Genomic DNA, 23,431 nt, shown 5'->3' with positions numbered 1-23,431 from the left:
AGGGTGTTGAGATGATGTCTGGCTGGAGATGCTGCATATCCTCCTGCTTGACAAAGTCAGCACAGGTATGGATGAAGGTTCTGCTTTAATCAAAGGGATGGCTCTAGAAATTACTTCATATGTGTAAACTGGGGAAGCAGTGTAGAGATGCTGCAAGGGAGGCCGTAAACACTTTGCAAAAGAAGCGTTCCTGGGAAAAGCCAGATGAAGCTCAGCACTTTCTAACCTTGCTCAGTTGTACAAATATGGTGGTGTACAGTGGATTGGGTTAGGGCATTGGTCTGGTTTAAAAGAAAACAACGGAAAAAAGGCTGTTTTGAACATGGATTAGTATCTGGTAAGATTCAGCATGTTATGTTATAAGTGGTCATGGAAGCTATTTAAATTGGCACCACCACTGACAAATTCTTGTGAAACAGTGCTTTGAAATACACAGCATGGGTTTTTTCTTTTGGTTTTGTGGTTGCATTACTGCAGGTTATAGCTAGTTATGAGTTTGCTCAGCAAGTATGTTAGCAAGTTTGGTTAGCAATTAAATCTAAGATTGTTATGAGCAATGTGCCAGTGCTGTCTGCAGGCGTTCCAGCAGTTGGTGGAGCAGTAAGGGATACGGTCCTCAGAGAGCTTCAGATTTGCTTGAATTGCTCAAAGTCAGTTTCTAATCACACCAGAACAGATTAGCTGTGTGATTGAGTACCCTGGTACCTGAGGAGGGTAATCACTTGGATGACTTAATTTTAGCTGTGTCTGCCTCCTTGCTCTGTTAAGTGATGGGATTTTATTTAACAGTTTTTAATTGTGTCCCTCCGTGCACAGGAAAAAACCCTGTGTTCATCTTTCAGGCTAGTGGAAATACCAGTAGTTGGCAAGAGATGGACATGATGTTGGGTCAGGAATGATGACAGGTGGGAGTGACTGGTACTGAAATGCTACTGATACCTTGGATGGTTCGAAGTGTGTTTTCTGCAAATGTTTTTTGGTGTATATAGATTTGTTGTCACTGAGTTGCTTGCAACTTCGTGGATTGATTGTTGTAAAAGGGGAAGAAAGGGCAGCTTCTTATATCTGTTTGATATGTAGCCTTTTGCACTGGATCTCCTCATGAAAGTTTTGTATCCACATCGTAAATTCTACTGCCTAGTTTGTTTTGGAAATTGGTACTTTCCATGCTGCTGATGCTACATTTCATTAAAAAGGTGCTGCATGCCATCAGCAGTTGGCAACACAGCTCGTATTTTTAACACAGTTTCACTTGAAATAGTACTAATAACCAGTGCGGACCTAAAGGGAAGTTTTTGTTCCAGCCAGTGTTATGTGTCCATCTCTACTGTCCCCACCTTGGGATTTTTTTGGTGGTGTTTCGTTGGGGTTTTTTTTGTCTACAACTTCTGATCTTTCTTTAATTTCTTTAGTAGGCATTGTGACCGTTTCAGTGGATTGCTATAGTAATATTAGCTAAAATATAGACTCTCTGCCACGTGTTGAGCACGTGTACTCAGTTCATTAGTTAAGCAAGCTTAATGATATCCTTTTTTGTGGGAAAAGCTTGGTGTGTTTGAAGGACACTCTTCCAAGATGTACTCTTTGTCTTCTTGATCCATGTAGCCCTTCTTTAATCTTAATTGGCATTTTCTGGAATCTTTCATTGTGCCCAAGGAGTAATCTGCTGTGTTTGTTAGTGACTATGTTAGTATTGCAAGACTAGAGGTAGAACAGCTGCCATCAGGCGTCCAGTTACCCTTTGCATTTTCAATGAGTTTACTTAACTTGCCCCTTTGGGTTTTTCACTGTTTGGTTTGACTTTCTCAGCAAGAACTGTTTACTTGAATTTGAATGCTTTTAAGCTTGGTCATGGAAGGAAAACCACTTAAGGGCTGTTGAATGGAAAAATATGCTATCTGATTTGGAAATACCTGAGCTGCTGATTCAAGTCCCAGTCTCTAGCATAGGCAGGGAAGTATTGCTTTGTGATCCTCAAGGAAAAGTTACTAGAACAGGGCTAGATGTTATTGGCCTTGAGACTAAATAAGCATCTGCTCAAACCTGACATATGACTGACTCTAATTGGAGCATGAAGCAGTGCAACTGTAATGCTTACTTGTTCATGGATCTCGGCTCCTTTACAAGCATCTCAATTTTATGCTTTCCAGGTTGAGAGAGTGATACACCAGTGAAATTATTTCCTTGGGATCGAACAAGAAATCTGTGACCTGGCTGGCAAGGGAGGTCAGATGTTCTTTGATGTTTCTCATGCTTGTTCCCTGTTTCTGGTTACAGGCATGGGCTTTGGAAGTAAATCTCAGCATAGGGTCTTCTGCCCCTTGGTAGAACAGTGCACAGCTCTGCATCATGTGGAGGAGACCACTTGAAAAACTGACTCTGTAGCATGGGAGCAGAAGATGGTACCAAAGCTTAGTGATTCTGAAGACTTGAAGTTTGTCCGAGTAGGTGCACAGAGGTATGCAGTACTGAGATACATGGATGTTAGTGACTGCTTTGACAGCTTTGCCACAGCCTGCTTAAAGCTCAGTGAAACTAGTTTCCTTTCACTTGGGGTGACAGGATGCTATTTTTTCCCCTCATCACTGAGTCAGTCAGAGCTTAGCTGAATGTGCAGAGAGGCCAAGAGAAAGAGAATGTTGTCTTAGCAGATGCTCTTCTGAGCTTGTCTCTGCTTAGGGGATGAATGTTCCCAGCAGCAAGGCATCAGGAGGTGGTAGGTGTTCATGGGGCTAGGTGTCAGCAGCTTTTCTTCCTGTTTTGTACAGCTGGTAAGGTGCTGCAGGACTGGTTGTGTTACTGAAGACAGGAAGCTCTCTTTCTTTCCTTCAGCAGCCTGAATTACTTGAAGAGATTGGCAACCTGGGGAGCTGTTGCAGCAGCAGCAAAAAGTTGTTCTGGTGTTTGGTATTTAAGAGTGAACTTTTCTGTCCTCCTTTGAGGCAGCAGAATTTGGCTTTAGTTGGTTTGAAACTTAGATGTCAAGACTGGTTGGTGTGGCTTTGTCTAAGTCCTCATTTCTGTAGCTGATGTTGCTTTGTGTCATATATGGATGTATGGGGTGTAGATGTCAAGGTTTTGGTGGTGATGGGGCTGCAGAGACAGTCGGTGAGGAGAGGTTGGGGCTGCCTCATGTCTCAGTTCCAGCCAGCTTCACTTCACCCACACTGCAGGACACAGCTGAGCCTCTCAGCCAAACTGGTGGCACCTCTGTGATAACATTTAAGAAGGGACAAAGCACCACACAGGCAGTGAGGAGTGAGGGGAGAAAAAGTGTGAGGAACAACACTGCAAGCCCCAAGGTGAGAGAAGGAGGAGGGGAGAAGGTGCTCTAGGTGCTGGGGCAGAGATTCCCCTGCAGGCCCTGGAAGTTTTGGGAGAGACCATGGTGGAGTAGGTGTTCCTCTGCAGCATGTGGAGAGGACCATGCTGGAGCACATATCCATGCTGTGGCCCATGGATGACCCCAGGCTGAAGTAGGTTCTCCTGAAGGGCTGCAAGCCCATGCTGGAGCAGGGAAGGGTGTGAGGAGTGAGGAGCTTTTACAGACTGACTACAGCCCTCCATCTCCCTGTGACTGTCTGGGAGTGGGGAGGAGGTAAAGGTGCCAGGAATGAAATAATGAAGTTGAGCTGGGGAAAAAAACGGGGTGTGGGAAAGGTATTTTAGTTTTTGTCATTGTTTCACACCATCCAACTCTATTTTGTTTGGCAATGAATTAAATTAATTTTCCCCAAGTCAAGTCCTTTTTACCTGAGACAGTAATTGGTAGGTGATCTCTCTGTCCTTATCTATATCAATGAGCATTCTCATCTTATTTTCTCCCCCTGTCCTGTTTGGGAAGGGATAGTGAGAGAGTGACTGGGTGGGCATCTGGCAGCTAGCCAAGGTCAACCTACTGCAATGACATGCAAGAACACAGATGTAGAAATATATATGTATTTATGTGTTTTTATGTCTATACACCTAATAAGACTTCAGACCAGATAACACCATGATTGATTTCTGGTGCGGAGATGGTCAGACAGTCTAATTTTGTTACGCTGATGTATGTGGCTCCTTAACTCAGGTGTTGTCCTTATGAAAAATAGCATGGTTTGCTCCTGGGTGGAAGGGTTAGCATGTATTTCACTTCCATGTTAAGGTTAAATTATGTCAATGAATTCTTACTGGGGAAATTCAATCCAGTGTCTGGTTTAACAGATCTTGTGGAGTTGCAGAGAGATGATTTGGGCATGTCTACTCCTGTCTATTAAGACATGAAAGCTAGGCTTTCTCCACCAGGTGTTTTATCTACAAGGAATCATGGCCTGTGGGAACATAAGTGCCTAAAATTGCAGTAGGGGACTGTAACTTTGTGCTGATTTTCTGAAATATTTTGTAGAGGTCTTGCTGCTGTTGTTTCATGCTGATTGTATGAGGAAGCTGCTTTGTGGGAGGAAGAACTAAATGTCATACAACTGTAGTTGAGAGTGATACCAACAGTAGACTTAGATGATTCACAGCACACTTGACATTGAGAGTATTTCTTGATGAAAGCACTGTTTCACAAGCATATATAGTTTTTGTGGCTTATGACCTCTAGTCATTAGAAAATCTCACATCTTCCTATCTGATGAAACTTCTGGACTGCTGGGGAGACCATAGTGAACATATCGATACACCGACTTTCCTGTTGTTTTATCACGAACTTTAAATGTGAACTGCTCAGATTCTAGTGTATTAATGCATTTCTTTCTCCTTTCTTGATCTACAACTTGTCATCTAGTTACCTCTAACAGCTTCTCTGAATCTTTTAATCTTTCTTTAATCAGATTTTTTAATTATTTCCTCAACTTTCATATGTAAGAGACTTTATTTATAAATCATATAAACAACTGTATTACCAGGTGTCCCTAGGTAAACAAAGCAAGTTGCTTATATTAATTAACAAACTGGTGAGTAGCCATTTCAAGAGGAAGGGAGTGTAACACTTTTCCCAGTGTAGGACGGGAACCGTAGCAGCTGTAAGCATCCAGTATTTAGTGATGTGATAAAAGTTTCTGCTTATGCTGTCTTAGTGCTTGTGGAAATAAGGTGCCTGTGATTATAGTGGTAGTTTTTTGCATTCTTAGTTTGTTAGTGCTCGTGGTGATCAAGCTGAGTTGGATCCAGGGTAATCAAGTTTATTTTGGTGTTTTCATAGCCTTAATTAAGGGGAACTTTTTCATTGGATCCAAGATCTCAGTGGAGACTATGGTCTATGAAGAAATGTTAATTAACTGTGTTAATTAGTGTAAACTGACAATGTAAGGAAAGATTTCCTTGTGATATGCTACCAAAACAAATTCTTAGTCTTTGCCTACTAGAATGGGGGCTATATTTCTGTATACAAAAATGTAGAATAAACCAAATTGTTATCCAAAAGACTTTTTTTTTTTTTTATTTTAAACCAGTATAATACAAGTGTAAGCAACCTGGGCATACAAGTAAAAGTAGGAAAAAGACCCAAAAAACCACTTCAGCTTTAGTAGGCATTGATCTCCAAGCACTGGCAGCTTAGGCACTGTTGGATTTAAACAGATGCTGTTACCAAATGTTTTGAAGGCACTTAAGAGGGCTTGAAGGAAGTGAACTAAATTTGCCATTTTTGAGCAGATCCTCCCAAGTGTGAGGGTCAGTGTTTAGGAGAAGGTACTACAATGTGGGTTATAAAAGTCTGATGAGATCAATGCTATAACATGGTTGGGATCAAGAGTCTCTTAATACTGAAACAGGGATGAATGCTTTGATGCTTGGTACTATTTAAATGACTGTGTCATGCATGGGTGAAATTCTGTAATGCAGTGTAACCTTGTTATGTCAGCACACAACCTTGTGACTTGTTTCTAAGGAGTGAACCATAATTTGTATATTATTGTGTTTAATCGAGGATATAGCTTTGACTGTAAGCAGTTAGTAGTAGTGAACAAGGGGAAGTGTCCAGACTTTGACCCATAAGATAGCCAGTCACATAGGCTGTGTCTCCTGCGTGGATTAGGTTGCCAGCATGTGTGGATTGGTGAGTCTCAGCTGACCTGGCCAAAGATGTCCTGGAGAGGACACCTGTGAGGAGGACTCTCATCAGTGTGCTGTAGACAGTGACTGGCCATCTTCTCTAAGAGTTTTTTGATCAAGGACTACCCCGTTTCAAAGCTACCAGTTAAATTCGCTTACCAGTGCAATGCTGGAGTTTTTCATGCTACTCTGGTGAAGGCTGTAAGCTTGACTGCTCTTAAGCTCGCTGAAGGCTAAATAGTTAACCACAATTTGGTTAACTAACTAGATGCAAACTCTTGTGGTTATGAATGCTTCCTATCTTCCTATACTTTGCTACTTGGTAACTGTAAATGCTTTCTTTCAAGGGGTGATTTCAGAGCAGTGTATTGTTGCCACTCTTAAGAGTGTCAGTGACAGCACAGTGCCTGAGGCTTGTGAGCTGGGTGAGGGCTGAACTATCTGAAAACATGTAATTTTCTCACTAGTTTTGTGTAGCTTGGCAGACAGGATGGTGTTATTATGAAGAAATTGAGAAACTCTGCATCTTCAGATCTGCTTAAGCTACTGGAGAGCTACACCTTCAGAGTTAGGAAGGTCTTGTTCATTCGCAGCAAGTAAGTTAAAACAGTATTAAGTCAATAAAGCTGGTTAAGTGGCGATGGGATAATTAATAGTACTTGCTCTGGGCATGCGTATGTTGAGTACTGCGTCTTCTGTAGTCAGTTCATGGAGGAAAGCAGTGGTCTTGCATGTGTGATGTCTTCCATAATGTCACCTTTGGAGCAGTATGGTTACCAGGAACTGTGATACTTACTGGTCTGTTAGTGACCATCTGTCCAGAGCAAAAAGGACATCACAGTAATGAAGTCCAAGATACAAATGGAGGTTTTAGACCAATGTCAGCTGAGCAGGTTGCTAGAAATTCTAAAAGATTCCTCCTTGACTTCAGAAGAGTTCAGAGTCAAAGATGCTGTACAGGTTATGAGTTGGAGAGACATGTGGCAGGTCCATGGTGATAAATGCAGTTGTGGAGGGCTCTGGGGGAAGAAGTGAGCTCTGTTTTAGTCCCGTTTAGTGTGAGCTGACAATTTAGCATTGACAAAGATGTCAGACTGAGACTATTCTTTGAACATAAGAAGACAGATCCTGAGCAGAGACACAGATCTGAGTAGTCAGTGCAGTGATGGGAGCTGAACTTGTTTTGCAGATTAGGGACAAGATAATGAGGAAGGATAGATCTGAGAATAGAGTGTTGATGAAGAATGAAATCCATGATGGAAGCGATAAGAAAAGTTTAGTAAGTAAGAGTAGTAAGATTAGTAAGTTAGTAAGAGTATTGTGCCTTATTTCAGGGGTAGGAAGATGTCTGAGAAGGATGATGAGGTTGAAGTCTTCTCATTGAATGTGGGGCCTGAAAATTTAGCTAGTAAGAGTAGTTGGAGTAAAACTGCTCCAACAACACTAGAGATGAAAATGAAGTGGCTGAAGAGCCACAGGTGTTTTTTTCCCCAATGATTTTGATGGTAGGTGAGAAAAATAGAAGCATCTTTATACTCAAAAGAAAAACTAAAGCAATTGAAGGCTAGAAGAGTTATTCAGAGGGAAATATTGGGACTACCAGCAGTTGGAGAGGGTGATGGGATCAAGGAGGATCTATGGCAGAAGAGCAAATGCTTATCTTTGCCCTATGTACCTTGCAGACCTTCCCTTCCTAAAGCTCTCTTCTCTCTTAGACAGTTTGCTGTGATAATTTTTTTCCTCTTGAGAGGAACTAAAGCTGACTAAGCTTGAGGAATGGAGCAGTGGGTAAGTGTGACTGGAATATGACTCAAAATAAAGTATTTAAATAGATGGAGGAGCTGGAAGAAGGATGTAATCCTGGCAAGTGTGGAAAGAGAAGGAAAAGAGCTAGAGCTGGAGATGATCCATGTAAATTTTATTATGGCAGAGGGGGCCATAGAGTTCAAGGTAGTGGGAACTGCCACGATATCATAGGGGTAGAGGGCTAAGGATGAACAGATGTGAAATGTTATGGCTGCTCTGCCACTTCCAAACAATCACATTAAAGTTTGAAGAGATTATGTGTGATGCTGTAAGAGAACAGAGGCAGCAAAAAATTTTTTTAAGCAGTACACACTGAAAGAGCAAATAAGGGACTTTTTTTAGGCTGGGGGGAGAGAATGAGCAAAGAAAAACAGGAAGTTGAGACAACAATAGGACATATCAAAATGAAACTTGCTGGCAATATCTGTACAAGATTACATAGTTCCTGCCTTCCCAGACTGTAGGGAGAAGTCAGATTTTCTTTCTTTTGCTTCGCTACAGTTCTCTCACAGGTTGCTAGTAAGTTAGAACAGTGACTTCTTTAGATAAGCAGATCTGTGCTACCCACTGCGTGTGTGTGGCAAGGAGTTCTCTGTACCACGTACCAGCAGACAATGTCTGTGCAGACTCTTTTCCTCCTACATAAATGCTGAGGGCATCTTGCTTGTTTTATGCTTGAAAGGGAGGCTTGTTCTGTGGCTTGGACAGAAAACAATGGATTTTATTTTTTTTTTCTTTTCTGCTCCATTAGCTGGAAAAAATACATAAAGCACAGCAGCTCAGTTCATTTCATTGAGTTGCTAGAAGCCTTTGTATGTTCCAAATAAATATTTGGTAGTTGTTTTACAAAAGAATGTTTTTTGGCCCATAGTCAGAGTATGTACAAGAGAAAGGAAGCTCTGATACAACTTCTCGATGAAAATCCCCTCCCTTAGGGTGCTGTTTCTCTTACTTATTTGAAGTGAGAGCAATGGTGACAGGGCAGTCTGAGGGATCAGGGATAACTGGATGGGACCAAGGAGTTAGTGAGTTTGAGAAGTGAACAGCATGGATTCTGAATGGCAAAGTGAATGAATGGTGGTTTCTTCTGGGTTTGGTTATTGTAATTAAACTGGTATGTTTAATTCTGCTACCCCTGTAGTGCTTGCATGCTCATTCTGTGTCCCCTGGGCATGTGCCCTGCCTTCCCCTGGTTTGCCACGCTGGTTGTGTGGGACACAGTGGTTCCTGCCAAGCCATGCACACAGCAATTATTTGGTGTACCCAGGTGGCCAGTGTGTTTTCATCTCTTGCATTGTTCAGCCATTTCATTGACTGAACTACAGCTTCCAGAGCTTGCAGGCGGTCCGTATCGCAGGGCCAGCTGCTGCTAGCTGCTGTGTTTGTGGTCCTGTGCTGCAGCTGGTCAGCTGGAGTTGCCTGATAGACTCGGTAGTCTCGAGGCAAGGAAGATGGGAAGTGGCATAGCTCATGTGAACTTTGTTTTCTTGGGGAATGAGGCTTAAAGATGGATATTTAAAAGATGGTTTCTAAAATTCTCTATGGAGCATGGGCTTTGCTTGATTTTAAGCTCTGATAGATTAACCTGGTTTATAACAAATCTACACCTTAGGATGGTCATATCACTTGAAAGAAGCTTGCTGTCTAACTTTTGAAGAATGCTGAGCTGGTAGCTCTCACTGACTAAAAGCCCTATGATTTAAGCACTAACATGAGTTTCTCTTTCTTTTTTTTTTTTTTTTTTTTTTTCCCCAACTGTCTTTGGAATCTTTTTCTTCAATTTGCTTACTTCAAGAGCTAGTTTATTCAAAGTTGAGAAATCAGCTAAGATACTGAAGAAGCAGGAAGGCTTGCTTTCCTCTTCTAACAAGGGAGGAAAACACCTGGATTTAAGATACTGTAGCCCAGAAATAGAGAAGCATATTACTAGTACCATCTCTATGCTGAAAACCACGGTGTAATAAAAATAAAAACTTATACTTGAGTTGCCAGGGCCACATGTCACATGTGCACCCACCCACAGTGATTTTACAAGAATTTTGCTTTCACATGGATGTGACATAAATGCTGAACGACATTCTTTGGTGATGTCACAAGATCATGTTTTGTTTCTTAACATGAATGAATATACAGATGTGTCTTTGTGTAAATCTGGATAGGGATAGTGTCTCTGCAGTTTAAAAGGTGCCAGTTAAGGAGTATGTTCAACAGGTTTTCTGTATCATGCTGAATTTCACTTACTTTGTAAGAAAGCTACCAGTACAAGCACAATATTAACCTTAATTACTTCAAATTTGGGGGGTGGTTGTTGCCTGCTGGTTGTTTTGACCATGCGTAAGCCTTGTGGTAGAAAATAGTCATGCTTCTGAACTATAGCTGAGTGATTATTTATGAAGACTTTGAAGCATACCAGAGAGCAGAAGCAGGTGATGAAGCTGGGAGCCCGAGAGGTTTACTCCTCAGCTTTTTGGAGGTGAGTTTTTATTCTAACTACAGCTGAGAAAAACTGGAGATGAGAAACAAGATGTGAGCCAGAGAGGAGATTGAGTAATAGCTGGGTCCAAGATGGTAGTTCCTCTGATGGGGCTTATTTACTACAATGTCTGCTGGCAGCTGGTAGGAAAGAGTTTTAAGCTCATCCTTTGCACCATAGAGCTGACTTCCACAAACTGTTGTAGAGGAAACATCTGTGGATGGGAAATGTCCTGTAATAGCTAATACAGAGAAAGAGAAGTGAACTGGGCTGCTCTATACTTGTTTGTTTTGCAGGTATAATGCAATGTCTGTGCACACACTTGATGTAGAAGTTGTTGATGTCTTCTCTTTTACCCTTACAGGCAATGTGACATGAACTTCCTGATTCTCAAAACACCATTGATGGCTCTTGTTCTCCTTCTTCTCTTTATCTTTCCCACACAGTCAAAGTATCAGCAGTAGAGGTCAACACACCAGAGGAGATATTTGTGGAGAATGGGACAGACGCAAAGCTTCCATGCACATTTACATCTGTGGAAGTGATCAGCAGCGCAGCATCTGTTTCTTGGAGTTTTCAACCAGAGGGAGCTGCAACTCGTATCTCAGTAAGGAATGGCTGTAGGGGAGCAAGCCTGGGAGGGGAGGCTGTGATAAGGGTGTAGAGGTCTTCTAGTTTGTTTTGAGGAGCAAACAAATACGAATTGGAACCTCCTTCTTAAGGGTCTTGTCTCCATTACTGTAATTTTAGGGGGGCTTTTTTAGAGTTGTTTGAAAGTATTGCCATATGCTGGATCTCTGCAAAGACTGGAGTGTGCAGCGACTGTAAAATATACTAGTACTTGTTAGTCAGAGGAGAGGGGTTTTGGTGTTATAGCAGTATGTATGAAGCAGATGAGCATCTGTGAATCTTATTCTAAATTCTGTATCCTCTTGCACTTGAAATGAGCTGCAGAGCTGTGCACAAAACGATAGTGGTCACAGAATTTGAATTACATGTTGCTAATTTTCTGCTTGTGTACTTTGTAGCCTCTATTTGAAAGAATTTAAAAACAAGACCAGTCTCCCTGGTTTCAGATCAGAATTGAATTGCTCAAATCAGTAAGCAGTTACATCCTCATATTTTAGTTATTTGATGAGTAAAAAATCAGACTAGCAAGCAACTTAGTCTAATAATAATTGCCATCACTCATTTTCTGTATGTTGAGCCCAAGTGTGCTCAGTTCCTTCATGGGCATGAACCTTCAAAGAAGTGGCTTTGGTAGGTTGCTGGCTCTCGTCTTCCTCTGTTGCGTAAGCTGTGCACATCTGAGTCTGAGCTCTCTCACGCATCTGCTTCCCTCTTAGTGAGGATTTAAAGGAAGCAGAACAAGAGCCTCTGGGGCAGCAGGGAAGATGTGGGGACAGCAGGTTGCTCAGCCTGATAGTGTTTGCTTCCTTCCCTCTGCTGCAGACATGAGATCATTTAAACTAGGCTATAAAATAAATAATATAAAATAAGGCTCAAAACAGAGGTGATCCAAAACAGTGTATAAGCATTTTGCTCAATATATAGAGCTCTGAAGAATCAGCTTCTAAACTCAGTGAAAAAATGTTTCGTTTTGAAAAGGGAGCTCTTCTCTTTGGGAAGTCAAAGCAGTAGCTGGGCAAAAGCTTAAGGAAGTAGAGCATACTTCCTGCCAATGTTGAACAGGATGGATGAAATGAAGCTCTCTGTATACATTCTGCTCCCCATAGAAATATCCACCATATATCCTGTTTTGCCCTTCCTGTTCTGCATCACTGTCCAGACCCCTTATGGTAGAAATACAACTTCAGGACGTAGCATTTTTTTGGAAGTGAGGTCAACTTAGACATTCTACATGGATGTAGTTATCAGCACAACTGAGAGAAAATCAAATTATCTTTCAGCAGAAGTGACCTGGCATGATCTGATGTTAATTCTGTTTCTTTTGAGGGACTGGGGGAGAGGGAAGATTTTTTTTTTTTCTTTTATGAACCCAAGTCATGTCAATTAACATGGCTTGATGGGTGTTAATTTGAAAGATCAGTCTCATGATCAGCCTATGTCTGAGCTAAGTCCATGCTTTTCCTGGAAAGGATGGTCTCTGCCTCTTTAGAATCAGCACTGACAATCTTGTGGCCATGTGGTGAAGCTGACTTGACTGAAAGCTTCTCCTGCTTGTCCCCTTCCCCCTCCACATGCCTGGTTATAGAGACATCTCTGCACGAACAAAACATCTGATGACATCAGAGTTTCACAGTAAGCTTAAACCAGTCTAAACCCATCAGCTTTAGATTTCGAAAGAAGTCTTGGCTTGTGTTTCAGGACATTACTTTGTGATCTCTCCTCCCCCAGGTGAGGACACCTAGAGAGCTGAGGAATCTGCCTCTTGCCTTCTAGACTTCCAGTTGGATTTCTCCCCCTGTGTACAGGGGTGTGGTAATGCAGTGCCTCTGTGCTAAAGGTTATAATCCAGCTGGAAATGCTGCAGGCTGATGCAGATTTCCTCTGAAATGTTGACAGATGACTGTGCTAGTAGACTTCCTACCAGATGAGATAGTTTGTTGGATTTATGTGAGCCTGTAGACGACAAATAAGTGTCAGACTGACTGCAGCACAATGGATGGTCATGTGCACATACCTGATCTGGATAAGATTTGTGCTGCCAAATGGTCAGGCCTGATACTCAAAGTGTGGGTCTGATAGAAAGGATGTTGGAATGGAAGCCTCAGATCAAGGGTAGGAACAGGAAAAGAAGTGGAAGATGACTTGAGCAGGAAGAAGACTGGCTTGTAGCCAGTCTGTTCTGTGGCAGACAGACTGCTTTGGAAAGGAAGCTGGAATATTGTCTCAAATTTCTTTAACCATGCTTTGGAGGCTGACCTGAAGAGAGTTCAGGTTGATTCTTGGTTGAGTTAAGTTTGTGTTGCTGTCTTTCAGAATGTCAAATTAAGAATTAATGTGCTTCTGCAATACATCTTTTATCCATCTCTTAAGGTTATGGTCAGTGTTCAGACATCCCATATGCCTGAAAGCAGAGTTGTCCTGTAGAAGTCTATGCACTTCTACTGCTGTAAATTCCAATTTTGGTCAGGTATAGCAAGGAAATACTCAGTTTCTCCTCAGACTGTACTGAACAGGTTCATTCTTCAAGGATTTTTGGTTATGTCTAGGAAGTGCAGGGCCAGTGTGCAACTTAGTCACCTAAAAACTGGGAAATGCTTATATTTAGTTACTATGAAAGTTTCTGCAAAACAGCTAGGTATGCTCTGAGTTGCTCACTGGATTTTTTTTTTTTTGGTGGTGGTGGAAGGAAGGAGGGTACTGCATGTTAATTTAGCTGTGCTGTAGTTGCAAGTAACGCACAGCAAACCATGAGATAGGAAACCTGGTATCCTTTTCCTACTAGGATGCAAAAGGCTTCCTGTGCCTGAAAGACAGATGGCTGTGATCCAGAACTGTTCTATCCTTTAATTATTCCCAGGTTACCAGCCTTTTTCTCTTTCCCCTACCTCCTTGTCTGCAAAACCACATGTCCCCAAAACCAGGAGAAAACCCCCCAAACGATGCAACCACAAACCAAAACCAACAGAAAACTGAAACTTAGGGTCTGTTATGGTTTATACCTCAGTCATACTACTGACAGCATGGTTATGTGATCAAGAGGCAACAAGCCAGACTAAAGTGGTGAGGCAGGGGGAAAATAAATATCAGATACTAGCTGTGTATAATACAGTGGATTCTGGGAGAATGCTGTAATAGTGAGAGAAGCATGGTAGCTCTGTAATCTCTAATTGGATTGTTCTTATATCCTCTTTTCCTTGACTACAGTTTTTCTATTACTTTAATGGAAAGCCATACCCTGGAAAGGACATACCATTTAAAGACAGGATCACTTGGGCTGGAGATCTTAACAAGAAAGATGCTTCTATCAGTATATCAAACATGCAGTTCCGGGACAACGGCACTTACATTTGCGATGTCAAGAACCCACCTGACATTGTTGTCAAACCAGGAGAAATCCGAGTTAGAGTTGTGGAGAAAGGTATTCACCCTATATGACTTTTTTTTTTTCCTTCCTTTCTTTTTTTCCCCCCCCCACTTCTGTGTCTGTATTGGGGGTGGGGGAGTAGTCTGGAGGGAGCAACTATCTTTATAATTATTTTCTTTTAGGTCCTAATAATAGAACTGATATTCTGTCAGCTGTTTAAAAAAACGAATGTCATACTCTTTTCCTCTGTACTCACTAATTCCTATGCTTTTAACAAGTATTGGCAAAAGCTGATGGAAGTCTTGCTGAAAACCCATCTTCTTTCAAAGTCTTGTGATTTTTATTTATTTTTTTTTTCTGTATTATGCTGCATCAGGGATTATGGTGACTTTTGAAATTTGGGAAGCAAGGAGAGAAAGTGGCAGGCTCTTCTTCTTGAAACCCATCCAGTATATATATTGGAAAACAAAACTAATAATCTGGTCTGAGCACGTACTGACAAACAGTGAAATGCTACTGTCTTACATGCGACATTTGTCTTGAATGTGCGTTCAGTCTTTGTTACTCAGATGTTCTTACAGTGTTTATAGTGACCCTTATAAACTGCAAGGGCTAGCTTCTTGCGGTCATTTAAGGCTTCTGGTTAACATTTGGTAACAATGATCACAGTTCAAGAGCCCTTATATTCTATATGTCAGTTTGGCTCTTTTATTTCCCTTGGCCATCCAAAATGTTTGTTCTAGCTAAGCTGGAGGTCAGCCAAAGTGTGACTTCCTACAATGAAATGGTTTGTACAATGATTTCCAAATTTATATTTAATAAGGGCAAGAATAAGCATTGAATTAGCAAATAACAGTGCTGATACAGCTATTCGATTAGATTTTAATATGTTAGGGAAGATACCTACGTGTATACCTCTGTTAGAATGATGCTGCTGCTACAAGAAGTGTGTACCCCTGCTCATGAGGTCATTCCATGTAGGCAAGGTCTATCTCTAACTCTTTTCTTCACAGAGCAGTTTGAGTTCGTGGGACCTCTGGAGGTCCCACCATTGTAGAACTTTCTGTTTCTTGGAAGTTTGAAGTCTCTATAAAATAGGGTCAGTTTATGTTTTTTACAATGTATTGATAGTCTCTGTGAAGAAGCAGTAAAGCAACTGCTGGTTTGGCAAAGCCTTTTCAGATTTTAACCCCACTTAAGCAAACAAAGACTGACTTCAGTACACTAATTCAGCTGATATTTTTCAACAGACTTGCATGCCGGCTTCCCCATAGGTGGAGCATCTGGACAAGAGAATCTCACTGTTTTCGAAGGGAGCCCTGTATTTGGCAATACTTCTCGTCATCAGAAAAATGCTGCAACAGTTGTCTTCAAATTCTTAAGAAGACCTTGAAAACAGGCTTTCAAGCTGTAGCTGTAATGCTGTCTTGCATTCTGACTTCACATAAAAGTACTGCTCTTGTAATAGATTGTAACTCATCCTGAGTTGAGCTGGAGAAATTTTTTCAATTGAAACAAGTACTTGTTGACTCTTGTGCATTTTTTTAAAAATTATGTATACATTTAATGGTTCTGAATCATATGTCTAGTGTTGTAAACTCTTCAAAGCCACATAGATACTTTACACATTTAAATGATCTCATAGATGCTTGGTTAGCCTTAGATTTTGGATTAAATATTTAATAAGTTCTGGGCTGGCTTAACTGTTTAAAATTGCCAAGCTAACTCAGCTGATTTTCACTGCAGTATCTACATAGTGCTCGCACAAACATTTCCATCAACTATGTTGGAAGAATCCTACTGGCAGGGATGAAAAGCAAGACTGTTCTTTTGCTAGTGCATCTGAATCTGGAAAGGAGTACCGTTCAAAGCTTAAATGACAGAAATTTGTAGGGAATTCCAAGTCCTTACGTTAGGCTGCCCCTACTTGTAATAGGAAGCTACTTAACACTGTATACAAGACATCTCGTATTACCTGGAGGTAGTCCATCTTTGATATGAACTCTCACAGCAGGGAAAAAATTAGAGTTGTATGAAAATCTTTATACTTAGCAGCAATGGAAAACTTCAGTTTCCTGACTGTTTCATAAAAATTTTGCTAACACTTTTAGCAAAAAATGGAAATTGCTTTGAATTACAGAGATATTTAGTGAAAATAATTCTTTGAAAGGCTGGATTTTTGGCTATTAACTTTAAGTTAATCAAACTATTAACTTAAACATTAGATTTCAGAGCTGGTATTTGGTTACTTAGCTGGGACTGCCTGTTACAATGAAGTTGGCTGCTCTGTAAGTACTTATGAGGAGTTCATGTAACTGTGAAATACTGAAAAATACAAGAAAAAAACATGGTGGGGAGACATTCTTCAGCTGAGCTGTGTGGTCATAAAATTGTGAGCTTTCCTATAGTTTCTTGGACCATGTTCTGAGAGTCAATAAAGCTGGGCTCTACTTCCACCTGCAAACAGTTGCAATTTTTTATATGGTCTTAAAAACCTCTGTCAACAGAATGTAAGTGCTGTCCTTTGCTCAAACTCAACCAACCCAAAACCCCCACCTGTGTCAAAGAAATGAGGAAACTATCAGATTTTTAGTATCAAGCTTTCAGCAGACACTGCACTATAGTTTTGGATGGCTGCTTACTTTCTTGCTCTGAAAAAGTTTTTGTGGTTTTTCTCTTTTGTACAGTGCAGCAGCTGGTCTGCTAACAGAAATGCATGTCTGTTTTGATGGTCTTGCAGACAGTTAGTCCTGCACTTGGAAAGGTGAAAAAGCACAGAAACTAGGGAACTCCTTCTCCTTCCATACTGCAAAATAAATTTATCTTTGCATGGGGCTCAAACACAATTTCAGTCTTACATACCTGAAAAGTATTACCATTTGTAGGACTCTCTGCCTTAAGAGCAGGTGGATCTCTGGGTGGCTGAAAGGTTCTGGAAAGAAGGGATGTTTTCCTCTAAATTGTGGCAGTCATGTCTTCATCTTTAATTTCTTATTAAGACTCTGAATTACCATGTTGTTACAAATTGGCATCTAACACTGGAGAGCTAGGAAGGCTGCTGATGTGATATTTGGTGAAATGATGGTATGATCAGTGAAACAGCTAGAGATTGGGTAGCCCTTCTGAAGGTCACTGAACTTGAGATGAATGGTAATAAGTAAGCCCAGTTTTCTTAGTATGATGCCCCTGCTTCAGGGTACTGTGTTGCGCTGCTCCCTTCTAGATAAGTATGCCAGCATGGGCTTGGTCTACAGACTGCGGACTTGCTGGGAATGCTTTGTATAAGCATGGTCTGTGGTCCTTGCAGGAACAACTCCAGCAAAGGGCGACTAAGGTGATTAAGGGACTGGATCACCTTTCACACGACGAGAAGCTGAGAGAGCAGGGGTTGTCTAGCCTGCAAAAGAGAAGAAAGGCTCAGGGGGATCCTCTCACCAGGTGTTTATGGTGCCTAGTGACAGGACAAGAGACAGTGGGTGTAAGTTGAAACACAGGAAATTCTGTCTAAACATAAGAAAACACATTTTTACTGCGGTTGAACACTGGAATATGTTGCCCAAAGAGTTTATGGAGTCTCCCATCCTTGGAGATAGTCAGAACCAAACTGGACAGAGTTTTGAGCAAACTGTGCAAGCTGACACTGCCTGAGCAGGAGAGTTGGCCTAGACAGTCTCAAGATGTCCCTTCCAACCTCAACAAGTCTGTGACGATCAGATGCTGGTATCTGAGAAAGAGATTATTTTTTTTTTTTCCTTCTATATAAGATGTTTTATTTGTTGGATCTTCTGCTGATTAACTTGTATTTCGTGCAAGTATCTAGTGTAGCATGAAGTCTTGGAAGAAACCTTCTGGTCTAAGATGTTCCTTGCATTTAACATGATGTGGGGGGAGGGACTTAATTTCTTACTGGGAAAAGCTATAATGGTAGTCTGTGTGTTTTTATTTTGTAAGTCTTTTGTACTTATTCTCTTCTTGGCTTTTATTTCTGGCTGCTCTTTTTTGGCTTACTCTCCCCCAAACTTATATTGGGAAAAATGTGAGCAAAGCAGCACTGTGTTCCTATAATCATAGAATTAACAGAATGGTTTGGGTTGGAAGGGACCTTAAAGATCACCTAGTTCCAGTGCCCCTGCCATGGACAGGGACACCTTCCACTAGCCCAGGTTGCTCAAAGCCCCGTCCAGCCTGGCCTGGAACACTGCCAGGGAGGGGGCAGCCACAGCTGCTCTGGGAAACCTCTGCCACTGTCTGACCACCCTCACCTTAAAGAATTTCTTCCTTATATCTAATCTAAATCTACCTTCTTTCAGTTTAAAACCATTACAACTTGTCCTATCGCTATACTCCCTGACACTACCTTTCCTGTAGCCCCCTTTAAGTACTGGGAGGCTATTGTAAGGTCTCCCTGAAGCCTTCTCCAGGCTGAACAACCCCAACTCTCTCAGCCTGTCCTCACAGAGGACGTTCTCCAGCCCTCGAGCATCTTCGTGGCCTCTTCTGGACCCGCTGGAGCAGGTCCATGTCCTTCTTGTGTTGGGGTCCCCAGAGCTGGGCACAGCACTGAAGGTAAGGTCTCAGGAGAGCAGAGTAGAGGGGGAGAGTCACCTCCCTCGACCTGCTGGCCGCACTTCTCTTGATGGTTGACTTTCTGGTCTACGAGTGCATGTCATTGGCTCATAGTCAGTTTTCCATTCACTAGTATCCCCAAGTCCTTCTCCTCAGGGCTGCTCTCAATCCACTCATCACCCAGCCTGTATTTGTGCTTGGGATTGCCCTGACCCATGTGCAGGACCTTGTACTTGGCCTTGTTGAATTTCGTGAGGTTTGCATGGGCCCACCTCTCCAGCCTGTCCAGGTCCCTCTGGATGGCACATCCCTTCCCTCCAATGTGTCAACCTATACTGGGTCTGGCTGAGCTGGAATTGTTTTTCCCCTACAGCAGCCCTCATGGTGCTGTGTTTTATGCTGGGAGCTGGCAGGTGTTGATGGCACCCTGGTGTTGTGGCTACTGCTGAGCAGTGCTTACACAGCACCAAGGCTCTTTCCGACATTTCCCCTACCACCCTCCTAGTGGGACAGGGTGGGCAAGATCTTGGGAGGGGACACAACCAGGACAGCCGACCCGAACTGACCAAAGGGACATTCCAGACCATATGACGTCTGCTCAGTATAAAGCTGGGAGAAAGGAGGAAGGGGGTGGGGTCACCCTTGGTTCTCTGAGGCAACTACTGTGTGTATCAGAGCCCTGCTGCCCGAGAAGGCCCGACATTGCCTGTTCATGGGAAGAAGAGAATAAATCTGTTGTGTTTTTGCTTTACTTTGCTTACATGAAAACTGCTTTTGTTTTACCCACAAGGGTTGGGTTTTTTGCTATCTTATTTTCTTTCCCCTTTTTGCCCTGTTGAGAAAAAAAGGGGGAAGGGGGGGAAGTGATAGAGTAACTTGGTGGGTACCTGGCATTTAGCCAAGGTCAAACTCCCACATGACCGCACTACACAGCTTGGTGTCACTGGCAAGCTTGCTGAGGGTGCCCTCAGTCCCACTGTCTGTGGACGGTGACATTAAGAACGCTCTTGGTGTGTGCTCTGTTCGTACGTTATTCTGCTTGGCTGCCTGCTACCACTACCTCTTAGGCTGCATGTTGTAATTCCTGGATATTACATTAGTGCCTTTTGCTCTAAAGGAATCCAAGGTCAAGAGCATTTGTGGTTTGCACTTCTGTTGATCAGGGAATGCAGAAGAGTTGAATGTTTTCTCTCTTCTCTCCCCAGACAGCCTGCCTGCGTTCCCCATTGCCATGGTGGCAGGGATAGTCATCGGTACGGTTACAGGTCTCTCACCGCTCATCTCTATTGTCGTGTGTCTTGTCATCAGAAAGAACAACTCTAAAAAACGATACTCTGGGTAAGAGATCTTCCTCCTCACCTATGGATGATGTGAGGAACAGCAGCAGGATCAGAGGGAGGGCTTAGAGGGGGGTAGGAGTTGTTTCAGCCAAGTCTTGGCAACCATGGCTAGAGATAGGGTATGGCCATGTGGAACACTGGTCATCTGCCTATAATGGTTATCTTTGTATTTTGCTTGAAAAGACCTACTGACCATGAGTTGCACCTGAAAATCACTAAATGTTGGAGTTGATCCCCAGCCACAAGCATATATGCCCTAAGAACATTTAATACAAGATCCCCTAGCTCTGGTCTGTTCCCTTTCCCTCCAGCCCTGCTTCCCCCCGTGACCCCCAACCCCCAAAGGAAAAGTGCCACACATGCACTTTTAAGGAATGCTCTGTGTTGAGGTTAAGACTGGATTTTTCAGTTACCAGTGTCTGTCTCCTCAGCCTGGAGTATACTTGCCAAAACCCCGTTCATCACCATACTTCAAAGGAAGGAAGAGTAGCCACTCTGCATCCATTCTCATTCACTGTCTGTTTTTTGTTAACTGTTACCATCCCTGCAAGGTTTTTTAGTGTTAGGAGGATAACTCCAAAGTGAAGCGCAGATCTTTGAGTGGGCATATGAAAAAGCAACAAGAACTAACAAAGGCAGACTTGAATCCTCTGGTGATGGGGCTTGATGCTGGTGGAGGAGGCACTTCCTTTTTTCTCCTCTCTAGTTAGCTGGTAATTTGTAAGAATGAGAATTATGTATGCAGTCTTAGAAACAAACCCCGAACTTACAACTTTCTTCTGTTCTTTCCCCACAAATATTCCTGCTTCAGGCAGGGTTGCCTGTGGGTTAAAAGAAAATAACTCCAAAAATAAATTTGTGGGGATTTCTAAATTAAACTTTGCCCTGTCCTTTTCCCAGTTGGAGAGTTTAGAGCAAGTGAGTTGGCTATTGCCCAAGGGTAAGGCTAAATATAGCAAAGGTGGCTGTGTGTGCTCAAAATTGTGTGGAAAGCCTGGTTTTTCCATTCTGCATGTGTCCCTCCCCTAGAGCTGAAAAGAAGCCTGCAGCATCATGCACCAGCAGTGTGCGTGAGGTGGCCTGCTTGCCTTGCTTCCCAGTGACCTGCTCTCCAGTGTCTTCCTGTTGAAGGACACACATTGGTGCTGAGCCTGGAGCAGTAGTTGATGCGCTGTAATTTCTTGTAGTAGATGTAACTACTCTTGGGAAAGTAATCTCTGAAGTTTAAATACTGCTTTCACTGACCATGCCAGCTCTGCATGACTTGTAAAGAGAAACTGAGTGTGCTGTGACTCCTTCCAAACTTACGGACTGTCTTCTACATGATGCTAACCCGGTGTGAGGTGGTGGTGGTGGTGAGATGCACTTACTCTTAGATAACCATTCTGCCTTGAACTGAGGTGGGCTGGGGCACTGCGCGGCATCTGGAACCCCTGCATGGCCACAGTCTCCGTTCATGCTCTGACTTTGGTATTTTTTTATTTTTTTTTTCTTTCTGCCTTGGTGTGCTGGGATCGGATCCTGCTTACCTTCCTCTCCTTACAGAGATCCTGATATAGACGCCAGATTGGGAATGTAACAGGGCTGGGTCTTCTCTTCCAGTCCCACTAGACACCATGGTAACTAATCAAGTTGGTGGTTGCTGTTAATACCTGTGTGTATGTGTACACATTTCCTCTTCCTTTGCTGACTAACCAGCTAGCTCTCTGCTAACATAACTTCACTGTAATTTGTGCTGGAATCTGTTGGCAAAGGGATGATGCATTTCACTGGGTCCTTGGGTTTCATTGTCTCATGTCTAACTGGGGTGGGATTGCTGCTTTTCCTAGATGGTATCCCTCCATCTCTTCCAACCAGTCAACTTGCCATTGCATTGACTAAAGCACAGGAAATTCAAAGCCCTTTCTATGTCACAATAAAAGTAAATTCCCCATAAGTGTTCCTCTGGCTCAGACAGCTCGAGTGTTTGAAAACTTGCAGTGATCTAAATGCATTAGTTGCTTAAACCTGAATTATGACTTCTAGATAGTGTGGATCTGAGGAATTTTGTGAATAAAGGAAACAATTCATCATTACATCATTTTGGCAACAGAAGGGCTGCTTTGTCTATGAGACAGCAAAACCCCCTTGCTGTGATGGCTGGGGGCAGTATTTTTTTTTGCTTACTGTTGCATGTGTGAAGTCTTCTATGGTTTGACTTACCAAAGGATAAAAAGTGATTGCCCTGTGAGGAGGTGGGTTGCTTAATGTCACTGTCCTCATATGTTTGTTTATGTACTTGCTTTGTACGCTTGTCTGTCTACAAAGATTGGAGGAAGAGGATGCCAGTGGTCAGAGTGTTGTGGTAGCAAAGGGAACTCCTGCGCCTGCTGTCAAGGAGGTGGCTAGTTTTCTTTCCTGCTTGGGTACGAGGAGGTAGACCTAGCATTTAGAGACCCATTACTGCATTGCCCAGAAGATGCTAACGTTAAGTGTAAGGGCATTTGCTCATCTACTTAGCTCTGTGGTATTCGTTTCTCTGTCTATCACAGGTTTGTTTTCAGTCCTGTTTTAAGCAGATGGAAAGAAGCAAACAGAGAGTGAAAACTGGCAACCTTCTTTTAGGGGTGTTGGTTCTCACTGTAAGACAGTTTTCTTTTTGAAAAATGAGGTTTCCCCAGTTAGATATTCAAGTAGCTATATCAGGGCACATAGCTTACCTGTCACGTGTGACTCTTAAAGTAGTTGCTCCAGAGACTAATGTCTGTTGTGAGTGGGCAGAATTTTTTTGGGATAGTAGCCTAGCCAAAAGCAAGGAACTAATGTGAAGTACCTTTCTGTTACGGAGAGCTGGTGGCTCTTGCAAGTGTTTATTCTAACTTTAGCACTGGTATATCACTTGCCTCAGTGACTGGGACTGTTTAGCTTATAGTTAGAAGATAATTGCTGTTTACCACTGTTGACTGTATCTAAAGCCTCAGTGAAGAAAACACATAGTTTTAGACAGGTTGGGTTGAATGGGAGTATCTGGGGAACAGGGGGTTTGGAGAAGCTGCTGTCCTATGTTAATAGTTATTCCTTCATGTTGCTTACCAGTGACTTTGGGAGGAAGGACAGAGAAATGTCTGGGGAGAGATGGAGAATTAAATGTGTTTATTTCAGAAACCATTATGTTCATTTTTGCTTTGGCATGATATGCCACATTCATCTTGCCATCACTCGTTTTTTTGTTTGTTT

At 42.4% G+C, this 23,431-nt stretch overlaps 1 protein-coding gene across 1 annotated transcript in view; it reads left to right on the top strand.

Moving 5' to 3' along the window:
- MPZL1 (myelin protein zero like 1) overlaps nt 1–23,431 on the top strand; it is a 41,768-nt gene that overhangs the window by 5,868 nt on the left and 12,469 nt on the right. Inside the window, exons 2-4 of the mRNA XM_074900109.1 lie at nt 10,762–10,922; nt 14,150–14,363; nt 20,081–20,213. Of these exons, the coding sequence (XP_074756210.1) occupies nt 10,762–10,922; nt 14,150–14,363; nt 20,081–20,213 (508 nt within the window). The remainder of the gene's footprint in view (nt 1–10,761; nt 10,923–14,149; nt 14,364–20,080; nt 20,214–23,431) is intronic.

This window comes from Athene noctua, chromosome 1 (genome assembly GCF_965140245.1).
Source record: "Athene noctua chromosome 1, bAthNoc1.hap1.1, whole genome shotgun sequence".
NCBI lineage: Eukaryota > Metazoa > Chordata > Aves > Strigiformes > Strigidae > Athene > Athene noctua.
The sequence above is the reverse complement of the archived record's forward strand: the minus strand, read 5'-3'. Positions and strand labels throughout refer to the sequence as shown.